Source organism: Silurus meridionalis, chromosome 22, assembly GCF_014805685.1.
Source record: "Silurus meridionalis isolate SWU-2019-XX chromosome 22, ASM1480568v1, whole genome shotgun sequence".
Taxonomy (NCBI): domain Eukaryota; kingdom Metazoa; phylum Chordata; class Actinopteri; order Siluriformes; family Siluridae; genus Silurus; species Silurus meridionalis.
This window is the reverse complement of record NC_060905.1, coordinates 5,626,238-5,642,659: the sequence shown is the minus strand read 5'-3', so window position 1 is coordinate 5,642,659 and position 16,422 is coordinate 5,626,238. Positions and strand designations below refer to the sequence as shown.

At 40.4% G+C, this 16,422-nt stretch overlaps 1 protein-coding gene across 1 annotated transcript in view; it reads right to left on the bottom strand.

The window, feature by feature from the left end:
* Positions 1–871: 871 nt before the first annotated feature.
* The window catches only part of bop1 (BOP1 ribosomal biogenesis factor), a 57,271-nt gene continuing 41,720 nt past the window's right edge, over positions 872–16,422 (bottom strand). The window contains exons 4-16 of the mRNA XM_046834446.1: positions 14,925–15,079; positions 14,577–14,694; positions 13,734–13,835; positions 12,976–13,188; positions 12,552–12,713; positions 11,456–11,536; positions 10,719–10,788; positions 6,124–6,256; positions 3,684–3,864; positions 2,859–3,150; positions 2,071–2,155; positions 1,863–1,970; positions 872–1,590 (exon numbers count right to left, since the gene is read on the bottom strand). Of these exons, the coding sequence (XP_046690402.1) occupies positions 1,437–1,590; positions 1,863–1,970; positions 2,071–2,155; positions 2,859–3,150; positions 3,684–3,864; positions 6,124–6,256; positions 10,719–10,788; positions 11,456–11,536; positions 12,552–12,713; positions 12,976–13,188; positions 13,734–13,835; positions 14,577–14,694; positions 14,925–15,079 (1,854 nt within the window). The 3' untranslated portion in view covers positions 872–1,436. The remainder of the gene's footprint in view (positions 1,591–1,862; positions 1,971–2,070; positions 2,156–2,858; positions 3,151–3,683; positions 3,865–6,123; positions 6,257–10,718; positions 10,789–11,455; positions 11,537–12,551; positions 12,714–12,975; positions 13,189–13,733; positions 13,836–14,576; positions 14,695–14,924; positions 15,080–16,422) is intronic.

The following is a 16,422-nucleotide window of genomic DNA, read 5'->3' as shown; positions in this document are numbered from 1 at the left end:
AACCTTTTTTATGAAAGGGTGAGAATAATCTGTATGGTGAGTGGGGGCGGAGCATTGTGGAGAGAGGGTTGACAATAAGAATCTCACCTAGGGTGCCAAAAAGCAGGAAACCGCCCCGGAACTTGTAACAATGTATAGACTTTGTAACAGTAACAGTGGATTTGTAACAGTGCATGAAGTGGAAGGCAATCATACCCCCAACACAACATCCTGCTCTTCAATAAGAAATAGAACTGAACACATCACTCAATTAGAACACGTCATTGATATTATAATGTATATGCAAATTATAATAATGTATATGTAAATTATATTAGAAAACATTACTCTAATTATAATGAGCCTCAAGGTCCATTTCTGTGATGGGGACAGAAACAAGACTGTAGATTTAATGCTAATTATAGACCATTTTGTACATGCCATGAGCAGAATGATCACAGAATCTAAATTCAATACTCATTCTTTCCAAAATATCAGTAAAGACATTTATTTGAGTTTGGTGTCTTAGACTGTAGAAATGGTGTGAACAAAGCTGACAGGTTTGCCCCCAACACTCCTACGAGATCGGCAGGCGTGCAGACTCGAGATTCGTGGTGAGAGACGCCTGCAGGTGGACTGCCTTGCTGAAACCCGATCTATAATACACACAGGCTTCTGATCGCTCACGTCTGGGCCTCCCCACACAGGAAAAGAGCCCCATTCCCCAGTCTCCTGCTGCATATATTTCAGGAGTTTTCAAATCACCCTTGCTGACCTGTGGCAATGCAAAGGAAGAAAAGACAGCAAAAGAAAAAGCCAAAAAAAAAAGGCCCTTCAAGGAACACCATGTTTAATTAAAAATAATGTTTCTCAGAAATTCACTCAGTCGATGTTTCACAACTCAACATGTTTAATGACTCGCTGTAACGTGCCTGATCACGAATACTGGCAAAGGACTTACACAGCAGTTCAAAATCAAGATGTAAAACGAGCTCGGGTTTAATTGAAAAATTAGCCTTGGTAAAGAAAGGACTTCTGAAACTCGCAGCCTGAACTTTATTCTTTCTTGTATCTTTTGGCATGAATAACAGTTGAACATATATATTTTTTCCATGAGTTGTCTCATTGTCCAAGGATTAGCGGTTCATACTTGCTTCACCGTGAGACAGCTGCACGGCCCGGTGTGGGAAAAGGCCTTCCGGATCTCTCACTGTTTAGGTTTGTAGGTAATTGAACACGTTTTTGGTTTATGGATGTGAAGCAAGTAAAAATACGTGTTTTTTTCCCTCATGTTTCTAATAAAATTGTGACAGACAGGGCAATTATACTGAGCGCACATATTTTCTGGGAGTAACAAGATGTAGATGTACTAAAAGTTGTACAAATGTAGAATAAAAAAAAAAAACAAGAAAAAAAACGTTCACTCCTTATCCAGTTAGCTACAGAAAACTTGCTGACTAGGTAAAAAGACGGACTGTTCCATCAGCCCCCGAGGAGAAGACCCAGGGTTGAGTAGGATGGAATGCCACATCGAGCACCCCTAGGTCATGTGCGATGGTATGACCTTTCAGAACTTTCACCGGGACAATGAGGGGATTCTGTAACAGGTCGCTGTGAAAAAGAACGAGAGAGCATGAGACTGGTTTAGAAAGTGGGAATAAGTGTTATCAAAAATGATGGAGGAGGTAAAATGGTGGTGAAGGTTATAGTTAATAAAGTCTATATTAATGGAACTATGATTTACACTATAAGCATCCTCTGGCTGGGTACAAACACAAAGCCCGACTTGATGCCTTTGGACCATGCACGGACCATTTCTCCGGCTCAAAGAGCCTTCTAACCATACTGACTGGATCAAGAAGATGAAGGGAGAGAACACTCACTTGTAGACCATCCCGTGAGAGACCACAACACTGCCATCATCTGAACCCGAAGCAAACAGAGGGTAGTGCTTGTGGTAGGCTACGCTCCTCAGAGCCTTCTTATGATGCCTGATTAAAGACAAAGAAAAGCATTACCATAAGAGCTACAAGTATTGGTATTAGCAAAATGTTCCTATTAGAGTTCCTTTGGACACCACAATCATCTCACCGGAGCACTTTATACGGCTTTGTAGACAGATCCAAGTCAAACCAAGCCAGTCGACAGTCGTAGCTCCCGCAGATCACATTGTCACCTGGCAAAATTAGAAACGAAGCAAACACATGGGTTGGAGTGATCTTGAGTGGCCTGCTATAGGGCTCTATAACCTTATTGAACACATTTGGGATCAACTGGAGTGCTGATTGCACCCGATAACCTCCTCACCTCAACGACATCAGTACCTGACTTTACTAACACCTTTGTGGCTGAATGAGGACAGATCTCCACAAACACACTACAGAATCTAGTGGAACATCTTCCCAAAAGAGTGGAGGATTTTATAATAGCAAACGGGGAGCAAATGTGCAATGGGATGATAACCACATGTTAAGGTGTTGACAAACTTTTATCCATATAGTGTAAGATATCAGAACCACACCATTGTTGTTAACTCAAGAAGTAATTCATACACAGAAGCTAATTTACATGCTAGAGACAGAAATCAACTTACAGATTGATTGTTTGATTTTTCTTTTCCATAGTTGGAAGATAGTTTGGTGTTTTGTCAACTGCTAACATCATTTTACTAAAAAACTGAGCTCTACATTTACGACATTTGGCAGACCACCGTTATCCAGCGTAACTAAAAACTGTCTTACTCAAAGGTCCAGCAATTGCATCATGTGGATTCCAAATTTTGAACCCCTCCAATCCAAAGCCTAACACCATCCGCTCAGCTATCACTTTACAAATCTGTGTACTCCTGAGAGATCCCGAACCCAGTGATGGACACTCACCTCCTGGGTGCACAGCCATGCTGGAGATCCACTTGCAGTTGGTCATGAGCTTCTTGGTGAGCTCCTGTTTGATGAGGTTGTAGATACGCACGTAGCGCTGTGTGGCCACGAAGAAGTAGGGCCGGATGGGATGGAAAGAGACGCACTGTACCATGCCCTTGTTCTTCCGGAAGGGGATCTGTGTGCGCCGTTTGCTCACCTGGTGGATCAACACCTGCAGACTACTGCCGTCGTCGGGCATAACGCAGGCCAGGTAGTCACCTTTGCTATGCCAAGTTACCTGTCTCACCACCTGAGAAGAGCGAGAGAGTGAGAAAGAGTGAAACAGAGGGGAAAGATGGCTGTTATGACCAGCAGGTCAATGGTCAAAGTCATTCTGCGGTAACCTTAACAATGTTAATCCAATTATAACCTCAAAGACACTCCGAGACTAAATTTACGACTATTAATGCTGGCTTTACCAGCCTGCCAGCTGGTGAGCCGGCGTTTCTTTTTCCAGTAGTTTTAATTGGACACTGGAGGCGTCTTATATTTCTTTCCATTTCAGGAAAAAGACAACCACAACCTTGTGGCTTTTGCCAATAGTTAAAAGCCTCCTGGCTGCAGCGCATGTGAGGGACAGAACGCACCACAGAGGAAAAAAAAAAGAGACATCAAAATTTATATCATTTCAGCTTTACACAGATATCATACAGACACTGCTAGAAACTAGCTGCTGTCATTAAAACAAACCACATGATTAAACACAGTTCATGTTAACATTCTAGTGAAATGACTTCAAGTGTGCTTGAACTTTGCTTTCTTTTCCTTTCTTTTTTTTTTTACCTTGGGGTGTGTGAGAATGAGCCGCTGGCCCTGGTCATGACCTTTGCCTTCAGCAACTGCCCACCGTACCGCCTGCTCCTTGGCCTCCTCAGGCTCCTCGTAGGATGAGAGGAGCTGATCGGTTGCACTGCAGATCAGTTTATCTCCAAGCCCAGGGTTTATCAGCACTACAGTCTCACCACTACATACACAGAAGAACAATCAATAAATCCAGGAGCTCTGAACTCCTGTATCTTATAGTTCGGATCATTTGTAAAGAAATCATGTTTTACCTTTACATATGACAGAAACTTTGGCATGCCGTTATAGTAGACACAATAAAAAGAAGTTTGAAGATGCTACAATGCCACAACATGTTGACATGCCATGGCAATAAATAGAGGACAAATACAGCTTCCAGGTGTGTGGCCAAAAAAAAAAAAAAAAAAAAAAAAAAAAAATAGATCACACAAATGATCCATTTGGAAAGTTTTATTTTCTATTATAGCATTTTGAAACTAAATTTACATCTACGTTTGTGCTCTTATCCAGAGCGACTTCTATTTATCCCATTCATACAAATGAGCAGCGATGGGGTTAAGGGATTTGCACAGGGGCTCAGAGGTGGCAGCTTAGTGTGGCTGGGATTTGAACTCACGACCCTCAGATCAAAAGTCCAACGCCTTAACCACTAAGCTACCAGCTCCCCCAACTAGCTTCATGCTTTCAAATTAAAAAAACTGCAAGTCTGTGCTGTTCAGCCAAAGCCTCCTCACTGTCTTCATTTGATCGGACAAAATTTTTCATGTAATGAGCTGTTGAAGAAATTTCTAATGGAATTTTCTTATACAGCATGACAAGGAAATAATCGCAAGAAAATGATCAGTGGAATTGTACAGCCAGTGGTGGACAAACTACACAATACATTTAGAGGTAAAGTATCGATACACTAAGTAAAATATGACTTCAGTTAAAGTAAGAACTTTCACTTGAGTAAAAGTACAGAAGTATTTGCCTTCAAATATACTTAAGCATTTAAAGTTCTATGATTTATTATGGCTGTAATGTTCCTATTATAATTTTTACTACAAGAGTCTTTGCTTAATCAACTCAGTATATGTAAAAAAAAAAAAAAAAAAAAAAAAAAAAGACTCTTAGCGCACCATATCAATGAGTCAGACACTGTTTGATATGTTAAAATTATTATGAGCTCAAAACCTTTTCAACTACTTAAAAGAAAAAAAATCGCAAAATGAAACCAGGGGTGTTGTGGCGAGTTCATTTATTCCTCTCACGATGTTCTACTTGCTGTTGAATGACGCTAAACTGTATGTTCCTGCTAAGTAGATACCACCAAGCGGCCATCAAAGCAAGTTCAATTACATTTACAGTAATGAATCACATTCACCTTGTTACTGTCCACCACTTTTATACAGCGTAATAAAAAAAACAGTGCTGTTAGTAATCTGAAGTCATACAGAGGGGTCACATGGGGTGGAAGTGGCGCACATTTGGTAGCAAAAGCTGCTCTGTGGCTGAACTGAATAGAAAAGGGGAAATGGACTTACTAACTGACGGCGACCAGACACACGGCAGGATTGGGACTCCACGCCAAGCTCTTTACCGCCCCGCTCATCTCCATCGTCTTCAAGCAGCGTGCTGTACTCACTTCCCAGAAGCGCACTGTGCTGTCATCCGAACCTGGGGTAATAAAGTCAAAGTGCAAACATTTGATCTATTTGATGGTATAATCAAACAAATTTATGCATAGATGCTCGTGCAGATTGTGTTAAGCTTGTGTGTGATTGGATATCTGTAATCACTCTCCTATGCTATTGGTTGTGCTTTAAAAAACAAACAAAAAAAAAAACAAAGGATCTGGCAACCGGCTAAGTGCTAAAGCCCAGCAAGATGCTGTTACTGGATGCACAACATTTTTGGTCCTACCACTGGGACAACAACTACCCTTCTCCTAAAAGTGTCCCATTGTGAAAATTGTAATACCTGCACGCTTCGCAAATGCAGGAAAAAAAAAAAAAAAAAAAAAAGACTCTTAGCGCACCATATCAATGAGTCAGACACTGTTTGATATGTTAAAATTATTATGAGCTCAAAACCTTTTCAACTACTTAAAAGAAAAAAATCGCAAAATGAAACCAGGGGTGTTGTGGCGAGTTCATTTATTCCTCTCACGATGTTCTGCTTGCTGTTGAATGACGCTAAACTGTATGTTCCTGCTAAGTAGATACCACCAAGCGGCCATCAAAGCAAGTTCAATTACATTTACAGTAATGAATCACATTCACCTTGTTACTGTCCACCACTTTTATACAGCGTAATAAAAAAACAGTGCTGTTAGTAATCTGAAGTCATACAGAGGGGTCACATGGGGTGGAAGTGGCACATTTGGTAGCAAAAGCTGCTCTGTGGCTGAACTGAATAGAAAAGGAAATGGACTTACTAACTGACGGCGACCAGACACACGGCAGGATTGGGACTCCACGCCAAGCTCTTTACCGCCCCGCTCATCTCCATCGTCTTCAAGCAGCGTGCTGTACTCACTTCCCAGAAGCGCACTGTGCTGTCATCCGAACCTGGGGTAATAAAGTCAAAGTGCAAACATTTGATCTATTTGATGGTATAATCAAACAAATTTATGCATAGATGCTCGTGCAGATTGTGTTAAGCTTGTGTGTGATTGGATATCTGTAATCACTCTCCTATGCTATTGGTTGTGCTTTAAAAAACAAACAAAAAAAAAACAAAGGATCTGGCAACCCGGCTAAGTGCTAAAGCCCAGCAAGATGCTGTTACTGGATGCACAACATTTTTGGTCCTACCACTGGGACAACAACTACCCTTCTCCTAAAAGTGTCCCATTGTGAAAATTGTAATACCTGCACGCTTCGCAAATGCAGGGAAAAAAAAAAAAAAAAAAAAAAAAGTTGAGCGGTCCTGGATGGAGGGTGGAGTGTAATACCTCCCTAAACCATAATCGCTTTTTAAGTAGTGAGCGCTATGGTGACGGATATAGCAAAGCAGGGACGGTCCCCGAGGCCGTGGCCCAGAGGTCCGTCTGGCACACATAGCTGTGGTCTCCTCCGTAAAGCTCTCCGACTCAGCCAAACACACACACACGCAAGCATCACTCTCTCTGAGGTGTATGTTTGCATGTGTGTGCACTTTTAGATTAATTGTGAATGGAAATCGTGGATCTGAGGTCTGATTTGCATCTAAACTCCATTTCATTCATTTTTGTTATTACACTGCGAGAGGATGAGAAAACTAATCAGATTTTTTTCACCAACAAACCAAAACCATGAGGAAGAGTAGAATACTAAAGAAAAAAACCATCTACAAATATTTAAGGCATCAAAAATCTTCTAAAGATACTCCACATTCAACTTAAAATCTAAAAAGCAAAACCATTTGATCAAATGCTCGATGGCAATCTGTCTGGACGTGACCCCAGGCAGGGCAGAGTGTCATGAAGGATGGTGTGATGTTTAGTGTGCACTTTGTGTGTGTGGCTTAGATCTGCCTGCTCTGACCCCTCAAATCTCCTGGCTCCACCCCACTAATTTGTAGTTGTGTTTTTTTTTTGTACTTTCAGTTTTACAGATATTCCTATATTCAGCTGAGGAGTAGAACAAAGATATCAGCCTATTGGAACAGTTAGTGTTTTAAAATGAAGTCCTTTGCAGCAGTTTGAAGATGTTACAGACGTTCTGTCCTTCCATCCTGTCCAAAAACATCAAGCAGGGGATGAAAATCTGCGCATCATTCTTCCATGGCGATACTGTTAATTACAAATGCTGGACAGGGAGCTCTTGCTCTGCCTGCATCAAACATCTAAGCTTGAGGTGCTTCAGTTAAGAAAAAAGGACTTAAACTCACTTTAGGTTTATGTTTTTTTTTTTTTTGGGTTATATCTTGTTAAACAAGCCAGAAAGAAAATGCTCTGATTCATAACACAAGAAAAGCATTCTGAAGTTTCCTGAAACATCTTTGTCTATTTGAAACCAAATTGAGAGTTTTATTACCACTAGCATACTATACTGCTTTCTCGAGACTTCCCAATTAGCCTGTAAATCACAAGCTAAGTGTTAAATCCGGGAGAACGGACTGACGTCATGGTTTCGTGGAACAAAACGGTCATGATCATACAACCCAGTGACATGGAAGACAATGCGATTTACAACGCTGCACAAAGTGAAAAACAAATGTTGGGTCTAGGGTGCTTTGAGGGTGTGTGTGTGTGTGTGTGTGTGTGTGTGTGTGTGTGTGTGTGTGTGTGTGGGGGTGTTTCAAGACTTAAGAGGGTTGGTAAAGCCTGGGAGGTTGTCAACTGCCTTTTTTACTGTGGGAACGGGCATTTTATAACTGGTTTAATATATTTTACAGCGAAGACAAAACAGCGGCCCTGACTCTAGCGGTTTTGCATATGGCTTTATAGAGTCCTTTGTTATGGACGGCTTAGCAGATACTGCCACTAAATTGTTACCAGCCTTTCTCTCTCTCTCTCTCTCTCTCTCTCTCTCTCTCTCTACACATCTGTCCCTCCCACCACATTATTCATAAGTGTACTTGTTTTCATTATCTCAGTACGAACTGAGTGTATGTATATATATTTATATATATAATTACCACACTATTTTTATAAAAGAAATCGAGATTAATAAATAAATATAAAAGAGGCAAAATTAAAACCTTCAACTATTAATGACGTCCATTCTTTACTCAGATAAATAAACTCCACCGAAAATCTTTTTTGAATCAGTAAACATTTGTTTTACTGAGGCATCAAGTCTCAAATCAGCACCAAAATCCACAATAACACACACACGTCATTTAACCCTCTGGGGTCGACAAACGCGCCAGTGCGTTCTGTGGCATTGTTTTCCTCATAACGCCGGAACGAACTAAATTTACTATGAGCAATACATCATTTGAATCTGTAAAGGGTCTTCTTTTATTTGTATACACTCAACAACAAAACGCTGTAGCTTTGTAAAATAAAGAAAACGGACAGAGGGTGCGCTTTGCCGTCTGTCGTCTCTCTTCACAGACACATAAATTAAACAACCTGAATCTCAGTGAATACTAGCCCTACAGACATAATAAATATATGTATAGAAGGCTTGAGAAGTCTACTTATAAGTAAACAGATTCACCAAGATTTCATCAAGGGAGTATTGTAATGTATAAGAAAATTCTTTTTTTTTCCTTTTTTTTTTTACCATTTAGGATTCAAGATTTAGGCTTAAAATGCACAGAGCACAAAAGAGAACGCTTTGGAGGGCACTCTAGAAGCCGAACAAGAACCAAGGTATTACTGTATAAATAAAAACACACACACATGGACACACTATATTAGAGCACAGGTGTGACCAGGTTGATCTTAACACAGAGTATGGGCTTACCACCACTTATTTGTTTCTAATTGATAGACTATTATTTACCTAGGCTTCCTCATTCAAATCGGCAGAAAGAAATGCGACCACATTTTCATACTGAAAGGGATATCATTTGGGTTTCGTGGCTTTGGGTTTCATGGCCACTCCCTTCAACAGAGCGTATTAAATCAGATTTGGGCTCGATGTTATTACGACTATTGTGTTCTACTATAGCTCTTTCATATGTTTCATACCAAGGCTAATGGCAATCAGATGCTTAATACTACATTAGGAAATATATCAATTATAGCATGTGATTATATACATACATATATAGTTAAAGAAATACCGAACAGGCAGAGCTTCTGAAGTGGAGAGGAGAAAAACCCTCGCTAATCATTTAAATATGTTTTATAGCATTATCTGGAGTTTAGTTTTGCTCCATTCAGGGTTTTGTAACTAAAGCAGGTCTTTTGATCTTATAGAAAGAAACATTCAGGAAAGAAGTAAAGAACACTCCCCCCCGATAAACAGCACCCATTACTAATTTGTAGTCCGAAATATTTTGAGGTTCCCCTTGTGACTTTATGAAAATCCTAAATGGCAACAACATAAGTGAAGTCTTTCCTGTTTGATTTCCCAGAGCAGCGAACAATGAAAGCCAAGCAGACAAAAAAAAAAAAAAAGCGAGTGGAACATAAAAAAAAACGTCTAGAGAAAAGAGACGGAGATGAGTTGTGAGTAAGACATGACTAATTTATCAGGTTCATGCATTTCCAGCAAAAAATTGTCTGCGCTCATCCTCACTCCAAGTCTGACGTCTGCAAAATGAGACGCTGGTCCTTTCATCACGAAGGGCTATTACATCATAGCAAGCGCTCTGGGGATGTTTTGAGCAGTCGTTCAGCTACCGGATAAAATAACAGCAGACGAGGGCTGGAGCTGAGCCAGAGATGAGCTACGGCATAAAGCCTCTTCCACAACGCACAATGACACATAATAAAAAAAGTGTTGGCTTTCTTTCACTTTGGTTGCATTAGATTGCTTAACAATCCTCCTTTCTCTCTCCCAGTCACCCCTCTTCTCTCCTTCTTTCTCTCTCTCTCTGTCGAGTTCAACATGCTCCTGAGGTACCAGTGTTCCTGTCCTTTTCTTCTCTTCAGATCTATCCAATTCATCTCCATGCCCTACCTAAATGGAGATCACTCTATGCAGCTGGGGATGAGGTTACTGAGCAACTCATGAACTATTAGGATGAATTAATATCTACCACAATGCCTCAGGATCACAAGCTGCATGAACAGTTTTGCATTGAAGTGCCCATCACTGCACACCTCAACAATGATGGACCTGTAATAAATGGATATTTGGTGCCACCCAGATGAGGACGGGTTCCCTTTTGATACTGGTTCCTCTTAAGGTTTCTTCCTCTAGCTAAAGGAGTTTTTTCTTGCCACAGTCACCACTTGCTCACTCATCAGGAATAGACTTACCATTATAAGGAAAAAACGTATTGGGACTAAACTTTCTTTTATACTGCTTTATAACCTCAATCTCTGTAAAGCTGATTGAGACAATGGCCATTGTTAAAAGTGCTACACAAAACAATTTATTGAAATTATTTGAATAAACTGACTTGAGAAGAAAAAAAAAAACATACCTGAAACCAGCCACTGTCCGCTGGGAGACACGCTGATACAACGAACTAGACTGGAGTGCCCACGGTACACCTGAGGAAGATCAGAAACAATTATTAGCAGTATTAAAATGATTTTAAATGTAAACTATGCACACACAGCTCTTGGTATTATATGCAATAACAGAGACGACATAGGCAAAGAACATACTATTAAACATGTTTACAAAAAGAAAAGAAAAACGTTTTAACTCTTAAGTATGTGTCACTTACAAGTGACATGTTCAGGTCTTAATAAGATAAAAAAAAAAAAAAAAAGTGCAAGTGAATAACATCGACTTGGCTAAGCACAATATAATCATAAATCCAGTGAGATCACATGGGGACAAACAAAGCAGCTTTTTCACACTAATTCCTTGCCGTTGCCCAGATGTTTAGAACTCCTCTATTTACAGTCATGAAAAATGGCAGACTAAACTTTTCTTCACTGAGAGTTTTACAAGAACGACTGTCTGTTTTTTTTTTTTCCCCCCAAAAAAAACAGCACTCCTCTGATCTTTCCTACTCCCGGAAAAATGCCACCCAAACAGACTGTGTTTTTCTCTTCCACTATAAAGCATCTATGAAATCCGACACCCTAAGCTCATTTCATGTTGTCGCTTGATCTGATGTGAGGATAAAGCGGTGAATCCAGTCTTCAGGGGAAGGTGTTCAGGTGAGTCAGCATTGTGATTGCAGATCCTTGATGGATGTTCACTTACGAGGGACAGGGTGGTGGGGAAGGGCTGCAGGTCCTTAGGTTTGGGCAGCTTGGGAATCAAATCCTCTGGGTTCACGTTCACCTGTGAGAGGGAGGCAAGAGAAGAGATACATGGGAACATATATGTATGAGAGAGAGAGAGAGAGAGAGATAGAGAACATCATAAGCTTTTTGCACATCCCATTACACACTTAAGCCCCATTTGCTGTTAAAATATCTTCTACATTTCTTGAAAGATGTTCCACTAGATGTTGGAGTGTGCTTGTGGAGATTTAGTCTCCATCGGCTCGCTCATCAGAAACAAACTTACACTTATAAAGAACAACATATTCATTTTTATTACCACATTATCTGTGTAAAGCTGCTTTGAGACATTTCTCCCAAAGGTGTTCAGGTCAGAGCTCTATAGCAGGCCACTCAAGACTTTCCACTATAACCCATGTAAAGCATGTCTTCGTTAAGTTTACAGGGGGATTGTCATGCTGGAACAGGTTTGAATCTTCTAGGTAGATTGGTGGAAAAATGTAATGCTGCCACATCCAATTAAATTCTATACAATTGTGTGCCTCCAACTTTGTGTTAATATTTTGGAAAACAACAAATGGTTGGAAAAGTCTAATGTCCAAATACATTTGTACATGTAGTCTATCTTACATGTATTTTTTTTATATGTAAAGATCAAGATATATATTCTTTCATAAATATTAGGTTTTTTTTTAGTTTTTTTTTTTTTAGATACAACAGTGTAATTAACCATTCTGTTACTACAACTGTCATACTGTTATTAGTGCAAATGTTACCTCACTGCCCATAGCTTATTTATGTATGTATCTATCCATCTCTCTAATCGATCCATCCATTCATCAATCAACCCATTTTTCTAAACCATCCATCCATCCATCCATCCACTCTATCTATCAAATCCCTCCATCCATCCATCCCTTCATCCATCTATCTATCCATTTATCCATCCCCTTCATCCATCTATCAAATCCTCCATCCATCTATCAAATCCCTCCATCCCTCCATCCATCTATCTATCCATCTACACACTGTTACGTCACTTATTGTGATATGATATCGGTGAGAAAACCCACTCTCATCTTGCGCTGACGGGGACACAGGTAGAGGTCGAGGCAGCGCTCAAAGCGCTCGTGGATGAAGCGTGAGAACGCAGGCACAGCGCGAAGACAGGAGAACTTCTGCGGCAAGAAGTTCAGCTTACGATCCTCTGGGTCCTGCTGTTCCCATGCCAGTTTCTGTTTAAAATGACATAGAAAAACATCGGAGTAACATTTATTACTGGTTTAAGTGCTTGATTTTGTGTGACACAGCAGGAGAAAGACTGGTTTTAGTGCAGCTTGCAGTGAGGATGCACCTGTATTGAGCACTCTCACTTTGTATGCAAACCACAAGCAAATCCCTTACAGGCAAATTTTACACACCGCATTGTAATGGACTATGTGGAAATGCCCTTGTGGAAATGTCTAAAGAAAATGGAAACAAACTAATCAGACAGACCTCTTCCTCTGTGAGCAGATATTCTGGAGGGGGGTTGTAGGACTCCTCGTGACCAGGCAGCCTCATCTTTGGAGCAGGAACGTGCATTTTGTGACGCCCCAGGATGGCGTTTGGGTCCTCTTGTGCCCACAGGTCGTAGTATTTAGGTGTGGTGTCTTTGGGCCTGCGTGGTTTGATCCAGCCCATTTTTATGGCATGAACCAGCTTGCTTACCTAATCAGAAGGGAATAAAGTGCAGTCTGATGGTCCTGCCCTGAAAACTCTAATATTACTACAGTAACAGTGCAGGCTATTTGGAGATTATGGTCTATGGAGTGACAAATCACCCATGACCAATTTACAGCAGGAAACCAAACTGATATAAATTACTGCAGAAATCTCAGCTTGACTGTCTAAAACCACCGCATTAAAAGAGACTGTGAATGCCTTTTTTTCCCCTCCTAATACTGTGACTAAAAAGGTTGTGGGTCTAATTTCTTTCAGCTTCCAATTACTGCAGTTTTAGACCTCATCTCCTCCTCCTTTTCTCCACAAAAAATAAAAATAAATAAAAAAAACACTATGTGGGAATCATTACCTATAATGCTCTACAGATGCAAACAGTTACAAGTCCAACTGGTCGAAACATGAGTCTTCAGGTCTAACCCCAGCTGCACAACACGCAGCATATACAAATAATGATTTACATCATAAGCTGGGAGATGAGATCGAGAGACTTGTAAGAAGAAAGGAAAAAAAAGGGGGAGGGGGGCACTTGCCTTCTCTTTCTCAATGAGAGACGGAATGAAGCTGCGTTTGTCCTCAGGCCTGTTGGTTACTGGATGGATCATCACTTCGTTGGAGAAAAAATCAATCGCGGGCTGTAGAGGAATAAAAACAAGATGGAGGATCAGACCTGAGTAAAATATAACTGATGTGGAGGGGTTGTGTTGGTGGGTGGGGGATAGTAGGATCGACAGCCAGAGTACAAACTGTTTTTGTTATGTTTGCTGCTAAACACACTTTTAGAATTAGGAACAGACATGAGTAAAGGACAGGACATAACAGAGAACAGCTGGCCGATCAACGTCTGCAGACAACACATAGATTTAACTTGTCACACTATGACCATGTCCCAGATGACAGGTGGCTTTTTCAGACACTTGTCATTACACAGTGTCTGAGGTTATTTTTCTTTTCTTCTCCTTTTTTTATTTATTTTTTTAAAACAAACTGATCACAGCCTGGGGTGACTCATTGCCTGTTTATTTTACAGGACAAGTTAATGGACAATTAGCAGTAACGCTAATAAAAGATCTCACTGATGGCATTTAGACATGTTTAGACATTGTAACATGTGGACTCCGCCCACTGGAACAGACTTTCCCTCCTAAATAACCCCAATGTTTGGCGTGTTAACATGCCGTGATGGGAGCTATTAGCTAGCGGTGAGCACCGAATGGCACTTTTTGTGGTACGAGGCTGTTCAAGTGAAGCTGGTTTGCGTTTCTCCTCTTGATGCTGCATACAGGAATAATCCAAAAATAAAAGCCCAATAAAAGAGACCAGACTACAGATGCTGAGAGTGTTCGAGACTATAAAACGTGTGTTCTTGTTTGTACCTCATACTCATTGAAGTTAACGTCACCAAATTTGCCTTGCTTCAGACGATGCACGAGATCCACCTGCTCGTCGGACAGACGGACATCGGTGCCAGTCATCTTGTCGTGTACAGTGCGCCTGGTGTAGAAATAGTAATATCAGTCTCCTTCTCATCCCATCAGGAGAGGTTTGTAAACTGACAGAAATCACATTGCATCACTTTATACTGAAAATTCGTTCAATGAAACCACTGGAACGAACCGGTTGGTTTTTTACAGCGAGTTCTAAACACCATGAAACCAGACAATGCAGTGTATCGTGATTTTGGCTCATCAAAACAGCAGTATCGTATCTCACACTGCACTCACCAGTAATCAGGATTCTCCATCTTGTCTAGGAACTCGTCTAGCTCATCCTTGCTCCTGATTGGCTTGAAGATCTTTTTGCCATCCAGGTCATAGCCGATGTGGGGATAATCTTTGTACCATTCCATTGGAATGTTGCCCACTGTGTTGCGGATGTCCTGAAAACAGAAAGAACAGACAAGAGTGGAGGAGGGGAAGACAGAGAGAAAGAGAGCAATCCATTATTCCAATATAATACAAATACAGGATTATACACTCGGTCCTCTTCCTTTCCCCTTTTTTTCAAAAGGTTGCCAGCAAAGCCCTGGCTATTGTCCCTATTCTGAAACTGCTCAGGCCCTTCCCCTTTCCTCATTAATACCCACGCCTGGATAAAACCCTGGGTCAGAACCCCGTTCTTAGGGCAACAGGTGGTAAAAACTAATTCAATGACATCAAACCCATACCCTGTAAAAGCTCCTTATTCCACTCAGTCATTTACAGCAAACTACTGTAATCCAGCCAATATTAAACAAATAAAGCAAACAATATAAAAAAGTGAGTATATGCACACACTATCACACAGCACAGACATACTTTCTACTATACAGCTAATCTTTTTCATAGGTTTTAAATGTAAGGCCTGCACCTGTGAGTGATTTCAATAAAAATACACCCCCCACCATATCCAATTAGAAATAAGCAGGCAGGCATGCCATGCTTTCTCTCTCACAGCCTCAAGCAGCTGTGGAACCCCTAATTCTTTCAAATTGGGGCATTAACCTCTGGCCTGGTTGCACAACCACGACTGAATAGTGAAATGTGTGCACTGATTGAGGACTGTAAGGCATTTATTGGTGAAAAGTAAAGAGAATGTGATACCAAATGCTTGCTGATGATGCTTTTATTGAAGCCAGGTTCTAATTCATTTTTTTTTGTTTGTTTTAAATGTATTGATTTCATTATTTATTTAGTCTTCATGTCTTGCTTCAGAATAAAATGTTACTCCAGTGGGTTTCCAAACACAAGTGGTCACTTCCTGTAGGTTTTTGTCCACTACATCTGAAGTACAGTATATACTCAAGTATCTCTGTGGATATTCTTATTCTTGCCCAAATAAATATGAAATAGTATTACAGATTTAGTGTGGAAACATTCGACAGTTTAATTCTGGACATTCAGTGCCACCCAGCTAAGGATGGGTTCTCTATTGAGTCTGGGTTCTCTCAAGGTTTCAATGTTACCACAGTCCAGAGTTAAGGTGTCCTATAATAGTGCAAAAAAGTTGTGCAGGGATAATTGTGCAGTGACGCAATAAAAGTTGTTAAAAGCGCTACACAAATAAAAACACATTGAATTTCCACACTATGTTTTTCAAACTGGCCCGATTCTTAACTATGTATTTAAACATGTATTAGAATCCCAAAGTCTTAATGTTAAGGAGACGCATGTTATACAAGTATATTTCCTGACAAAAAAATGTGACATGAGATAATATTTTTTACAAAAAGGTTTAGTTGAA